At 33.7% G+C, this 7,638-nt stretch overlaps 2 protein-coding genes across 3 annotated transcripts in view; both read left to right on the top strand.

The window, feature by feature from the left end:
- The window catches only part of si:ch211-40k21.5, a 10,074-nt gene extending 2,825 nt beyond the window's left edge, over nt 1-7,249 (top strand). For both annotated transcript variants that reach the window (NM_001386538.2, NM_001386537.2), the window contains 4 exon segments: nt 1,806-1,917; nt 2,014-2,139; nt 3,757-3,903; nt 6,813-7,249. In NM_001386538.2, coding sequence (NP_001373467.2) covers nt 1,806-1,917; nt 2,014-2,139; nt 3,757-3,903; nt 6,813-7,094 — 667 coding nt within the window. In that variant the 3' untranslated portion in view covers nt 7,095-7,249.
- pak1ip1 (PAK1 interacting protein 1) overlaps nt 1-7,638 on the top strand; it is a 379,523-nt gene that overhangs the window by 265,517 nt on the left and 106,368 nt on the right. The window lies entirely within an intron of this gene.

The raw sequence follows: 7,638 nt of genomic DNA, 5'->3' as shown, positions 1-7,638 counted from the left end.
TGCAACTGTCCCCAATTACAAAATTAATTTAAAGCTTGCTATATTAAGAATGTACAATTTCAATTATCAGTTTCAATGTAATTTAATTTGAAATGAAATCAAGAATTCATTATTTCAAAGTTCATAGAAATAGTTTAATAAAGTTTCAGTTTTTATAGGACTGAAAATTTGGTTACTTGTTCTTTTATTTATTTATATGGCCAATTTAACATTTGCCAAATTAACTTTAGTCTGTTTACCAAAAATAAAATAAAATCCAACCTGATGTTTTAGATTTTTTTTATTGTTATGTTACTACATTTGGGTTAGTTGCAATGTTTGACTTTGTCAGTTCAAGTTTAAATTCTGTATATATTATCATATATACACGTTACAGTAATGTGGGTGGGTGTTCAATAGATGTGGATTTATTGTATTAAAATTTTGGGTTTCCACAGAAAACTGTCTCTAAGTAAATTAAGGAAATGCAAAAAGTGTTGCAACTGTCTCCACTCTCCCCTATACACTGACAAAAGTGGAAATAATTTGAGTAATGTGATTTGATTTTATGATGGTTGATATTAGCATTTACACTGCAATACAGTGACCCTGTACTTTCATTTAAATTTTTTTAAATGCAATTTATTGTACTATTATACATATATATATATATATTTTTTTTATATTTACACCTACGTGTGTATGTTATCTCGGCCAATAAAAAAAACAAAGTACACAATGAAACACTTGATAATATTTACTTCTCGAACAACATTATCTATAAAACTACACAAAACCACATGAGGAAAGTGATCTAACGAACTAAACTGATTATATCAGACTGACAACATTAAAAATAAACATACTATAAAAATAAAAGTTAATCAAAGACATATTACATTGAATGTCCATTTTAGTAGCGGATTTGGTGGTAAATCGACCGTTTACGTCACTTCCGTAATGCAAGTCTGTGGAAAGCGAATAATTGGTCAGTTTTGTGTTTAGGGAATGTTATCAGGAATTATGAGTCGTTTTAAATGAAAACTGAAGAAAAAACGTGGTCAAAGCAATGCAGTCTCGAGACAATAAATGTCGACTTGCGAAAAAGGAAAGCGACAGAGTTCACGGCAAAACTACAATCAATATAGGCGGAGCACTATAAATAATGAAGTTATTTATACAATAAAAGTGCCTTTTTAAACTCCAGTACAGTCAAAGTTGGCCAATGATAACCTTTGGTTTGGTCCGCCATTCCCATCTGAATAGAGGGAGAATGATGAAGAGTTGGTTGTGGCAAATGCCTTTGAAAGAGAGAGAGAAAGATCACCATTTAAAAATTTACCATAACTTTTTGCTTCTTTGTTTGATTGAGAAGCTACAAAAAGCCAACTAAAATTAAATGTTTCATTTAAATGTTGTAAATAAATCTGACTTAATGTAAATACTGTCCCTTGACAGATGCACAAGACATCGGCGAGCAAATTAAGGCAAAGGCAGGAGCAGCTCGACTAGTGTATTCTCATTGAACTCCATTGTGTTATAAATGGGATTGTTAATGTTTTTACTATATTAAGTCCATTATAAAAGGCTAAAAATGATACTGCATCATTAATTTATATGTTTTAAAGCAACTTTTCTAGTTCTTTTTAAATCTTAAGAAATAAATAGGAAATTATCCATGGCACATTTAATGTAATACAATTTGGTATATTCAGCTTCCACCCACAGCCCTCAATTAAGTTTGGTTTTTGGCCCTTTATAAGAAAAGGTTTGGGCACTCATAGTCTAAGTAATGTTTCTCAGATTCTCGTTTCTTATTGTTTAAGGGCATTTAGTGAACTTTCAGAAGACCGATCCAGCATTTCTTCAATCTCTCCAATCTCCATTCCTCCCAGAAGACAACCTCAGAAATCAATAAGGCCTGCACTGCAATCTGAGGTAATAATTACTATGCACACTTGGTTTGTTCAATCAATTAACAATATCTCAACAAAAATCTGTATTTGCATCTAACTCCTTGTAAAATATTGTTAGGCAACATGGACTGATTCACTCAGTTCGGACCAGCTGTCAGACTCTGAAACTCTGCCTGGTCCTGATTCCAAATCTGCAAAGGTTGAAGTTCTCGAGTTCGGCTACGAGCATCCTCCATATCAGACAGTAAGTAATCGCAGATTATGCTAGTTTTGTCAGGTTGTGCCGGATTTTACAGTCAATGCAATCCAGCAGATTACACAAGACCAGGGTTTTAATTTAAATTCCAGACACTTGTCAATGGCTGATGACTTGCTGGCCATATGCATTGCCATTTTAACATGCACATTATAAGCAATTACTTCATACCATATCACATTTTAAGGCATGTTAATAAAAATACAAGGCAACTCTGTTTAATATTCTATGCCAGGGGTGCCCAAACCTTTTCTTATAAAGGGACAAAAACCAAATTTAATTGAGGGCTGTGGGCCAAAGTTGAATATTTCAAATTGTATTACATTAAATTCACCATGGGTAATTTCCTAATTTATTTGCTAAGATTTTAAAATGAAAATGTTGCTTTAAAACATATAAATTAATAATGCAGTATAATTTTTAACTTTTTAATAATGAACTTATTATAGTAAAAACATAAACAATCCCATTTATAACACAATGGAGTTCAATGAGAATACACTAGTCGAGCTGCTCCTGCATTTGCCTTAATTTGCTCGCCGATGTCTTGTGCATCTGTCAACTGGCAGTATTTACATTAAGTCAGATTTATTTACAACATTTAATTTTAGTTGGCTTTTTTGTAGCTCCTTAATTAAACAAAAAACAAAAGGTTATGTTGAATTTGAAGTGATGATTTCTCTCAAAAGGTTTTTGCCACAACCAACTCATCATTCTCCTTCTATTCAGATGGGATGGTGGGCCAAACCAAAGGTTACCATGGGCCAACTTTGGCCCACAGGCCCTACTTTGGTCATCACTGTTCCAAGCCAATGCTAAATCTCACATTTGTCAATTGACTAGTCTTAATTTTAGGCCCTGACTCTGTTAAAAACCAAAACAGCTAAATAATTGTGAATCCATTTAAAATATACAGTTGAAGTCAGAATTATTAGCCACCCTGTTTTTTTTTTCCCCAATTTCTGTTTAGCGAAGAGAAGATTATTTCAACACATTTCTAAACATAATAATTTTAGTAACTCATTTCTAATAACTGATTTTTATTATCTTTGCCATGATGACAGTAAATAATATTTGATTAGATATTTTTCAAGACACTTTTATACAGCTTAAAGTGACATTTAAAGGCTTAACTAGGTTAATTAGGGTAACTAGGCAGGTTAAGTTAATTAGGCAAGTTATTGTATAATGATGGCTTGTTCTGTAGACTATGAGGAAAAATATATAGCTTAAAGGGGCTAATAATATTGTCCTTAAAATGGCTTTTAAAAAATTAATAACTGCTTTTATTCTAGCCGAAATGAAACAAATAAGATTTCTCCAGAAGAAAAAATATTATCAGACATACTGTGAAAATATCCTTGCGCTGTTATACATCATTTGGGAAATATTAAAAAAAAAGAAAATAAAAATCAAAGGGGGCTAATAATTCTGACTTCAGCTGTAAATATTCAGTTAACAAGTGGTAATGCCCATTTTTGTATATTTTTGTGAATTTAAAATGAATACTTTATTTGGGTGTAAACTAAAATATCGTAAAGTGCACCAATTCAAGAACCAAAGACTATTGCTGGTACTCATGTTACTGTTTTTTCTACCACATAGATTAAGCAAGAAGAGCCTGAACAACAATTGGAGGATGAATCTGGTGTGGATATCATGATTGCTTCTACTGCACAGTCGTATGGTTTTGTTCCTCATTGTTCATCATCTACAGATGAAGAAAACGAAATGCAATGGGATGAAATAAAGGTTGGTGTAAAGGATTTTTTTTTCCTGACAAATATCTTACCACATGCTTTTTCAAAAGTATTTCCAGGGGTTTGCTGTACACACGATGGTTGCTTTTACAATTAAATCTATTTTTGTACTTGAGCACATGCTTGTCGCATCTTCAGATGAACAAGTTCAAATTGACAAGAAACTAATTTAGTCATACTGTGCAATGTAAGGATTAAATTAATGATGAGTTGTTGAATTATTCTAAAATAATGCACACCAGCTGTTGTGATATAGCCATGTCGGATACCTTAGGTGTGCTTTATTTCCTAATAATTCAATGGACTGGAGTCAATTATTATGCTTATAATATAGCTACCATAACTAAAGATACTGTTCATGTTTTAGTTGGGCTTTGTCATTCCGCTACATGTGTGGACATACAGGACCACGGTGCTACAAAAATAATAAATGTACAACAATGGATGCTAGATCAGTTTAAACTTATACAAAACTAACATATTGGGAGTGGTAATTTAACTATACCAAATATGCATATACTATAAATGCTTAGTTACAAATAATCAAATTTAGTCACTGTGCATTTGTTTGCAGCTGCTTTTAGATGCAAGGATTAAATGAATGAGTTGTTGAATTATTAGGAAATAATGCACACTAGAGGTTGTGATACAGCCATGTCGGATACCTCAGGTGTGCTTTATTTTCAAATAACACACTAGAGTTTGTGCGTGCGAAATTCTGTCGTACGGCGCTGCGAAAAGAGGCGGGAATTAACAAGATTATTAGACATTAAAAAAAAGAGCAATTGAGTGGAAATCACCAATGCCACCTAAACTGTCACTTTGGCTTAGTGATGTAATGCTATTTTTGAAAACAGAAAAAATTTTATATTTTCTCAGAGGATCAACCAAAACATTATTCAAATCATGGGACCCTCTAAAATTCATATTGAGACTAATGTACTCCTCAAACCATAAATTCCCAACCCCACCCCCACCCACCTTTTTTTTAATTTAATTTATTTATTTATTTGTAAATTTATTTTTATTTTATTTTCATTTTTATTATTATTATTATTATTAATATATTTTTTTATTTAATGCATTTCCTTTTCATCAAAAATTTGTATTATGTTAATTTGTCTCTTTTTCAAATTTATGTATGGTTCAAAAAAAAGAAAAAACGAAAATACCTTTGTAATTGAATACCTTTAAATGTACTGTACCTTTTGTCAAATACACAAATACACAAAAAAAAAAAAAAAAAAAAAAGCGAGCGATTGCTCAATGTTTTAAATTTCTGCCCAGAGAGGTCATGTTTTGATCCTCGATTGGTTTCATACAGTCAAGTGATGCGATTTCGCAGGTCAGAGTTCACCAAGCTTGAACTTTGCACTGCAGCAACCTGCGAAACTTGACGCATGACCCTGCGTTTCCGGTCTGATGCGTTCGCGTGCGTATGAATGGAAGTCTATGGGGAAAAAAGTCAAGTGTGACCGCAGCTTAATTCAATGGACTGGAGTCAATTGTTATGCTTATAGCTACCATATCTAAAGACATTGCTCAAGTTGGGCTTTGTCATTACATACAGTAGAACAAATTGATGTCTTGCAGTGCTACATAAAAAAAAAAAAAATATATATATATATATATATATATATATATATATATATATATATATATATATATATATATATATATATATATATATATTTAAACAAAACACTTGACGTAAGAGCAATTTAAAACTATACATAACATATTGGAGCTATACTATACTGTAAATACTTAAACTATTCACAACTTAAGAGACTTTACAAGTACTTTAACTTGAGATAGAACAATATTGTGCAAAAGACGTATTTTAGGGTTGAGTAGTGATTTGTTGGACATTCACAAGTAAACATTGGCTGTTTCTCAATTCCAAGAATGCAGAGAACAGACTTGCGCTCTCATGGAGACAGTTCTTGTCAGGTTACCTCGGGAAACTGCGAGAACAGAGAATGTGTCCCGTGAGAAAAGAGATGCTGCGTTCTTCCTGGTGTGGTCGCATGACCTTCACGCATTAACGGAAATGTAAATATTACAGCATTTATACAGCTATTAGTTTTTATCCTTTTTAATACATATTACATGTACAAAAGCCTTACAAATATACTTTTCCCAATACAAATTAAACCGATTTTAAGAATTTCAGCTAATAAACACCCTTAATGTGTCTATGCCTTTATTAAGATTGTTTATGGTAATGTTTACTTTCAGTCACATCTCTCAATTTTACTAACAAATCTATATAAAATGCTTCCCCACCTCCTTTATTTAGCCGCAATGACTTCTGGTCTGCATCCATGCATCCTCAATACCAAGATTGCATCCGGGAAATTCCACGTGTCCAATATTCTTAAAGTCTTGAGTTTTGGAACTGAACTTCGACACTATGATGATGACACGAGAACACAAAACGCATAATGAAAAACAGCCATTGTTTTTCTTATTGAGTCCTTGTAAGATGGAGTTTAAGTGTCCGGTGCATATGAAAAGAGTGTTTCTACAGGTGGTTTATAAAGCCCACTCACCTCTGTGAGGCACACTTCAGAATTTTACATTATAGATGTTGTAATAAGACATTCTCCAGGTTTGATTTTAACCCTTTAACATTAGTACATTTTATAAAACTTGTTATTAAACAGCTTAACTTTTGCTCATCTAATTCATAGCCTTTTGATTAGTGTCTACAGTAGGCTGTGTAACTATGTGGAAAAATCCAGCCTGAAACTACTTCAGTTGTTCGTTTACCTGAAAATAACTGCACTAGAATGTTCATCAGCCAATCAGAACAAAGCATTAAACAGCTCTTTGATACAAGCTTAAATGTCTTCTCAAATCTACACATATAGCAACTAATAGTTTTGTGTCTTGAAGGATGAATTAGCGGAGACTGCACAGCGACTGGAAGAGCGCTTGGAAGCAATGAGGTCATTGTCAGTCCGCGCACCAAAACCCATGTCAGTGACCAAAGAAAAAGATAAGGAAGTAAAATGGACCAACAAATCCAGTTTGAAGACGCTATTCAGGACCTGCCATCAGTGTGGAGAGTCGGTACTGGAGTTTAAGACGTTAACATCAGGGAGCCTCAGCTGGATTCAGTGGGAATGTTCAAAAGGACACCTCATGTGCCTCTTCCACAACTATAACACCACGTAACACTCAATCCAGAAAGAATCAAGCAACTGCACACTATGTATATAGGTTTAGCACATTGTGAATAACGGATGATCAGTTTTACTTTGCAATAAATGATCTCTTTATTGGTGTAAGGGAGGTTTGGGATGTTCTATAATTAAAAATCTTTCAGTTCATTGGAAAATGATTAATTTGGATAGACGCAAAAATGTTCCGCTCCAGATGTTCTACTCGCGTTGCACTTGCTTAAATTGTTTGAATTGCAAGTGCAATTTACTGATTTCGTACAGCAAAGCACTCCCATGATCTCACTAGCTATGTTTCCATCCAGCTATTTTTATGCGCATTTGGAATATACATAAAAATGGTGGGCGAGGCAGTGGCGCAGTAGGTAGTGCTGTCGGCTTACAGCAAGAAGATCACTGGTTCGAACCTCAGTTGGCGTTTGGGTGTGGAGTTTGCATGTTCTCCCTGCCTTCGTGTGGGTTTCCCCCGGGTGCTCCCGTTTCCCCCACAGTCCAAAGACATGCGGTACAGGTGAATTAGGTAGGCTAAATTGTCCGCA

The sequence above is a fragment of the Danio rerio genome, chromosome 24 (genome assembly GCF_052040795.2).
Source record: "Danio rerio strain M-AB ecotype USA chromosome 24, GRCz13ab, whole genome shotgun sequence".
NCBI lineage: Eukaryota > Metazoa > Chordata > Actinopteri > Cypriniformes > Danionidae > Danio > Danio rerio.
The sequence above is the reverse complement of the archived record's forward strand: the minus strand, read 5'-3'. Positions and strand labels throughout refer to the sequence as shown.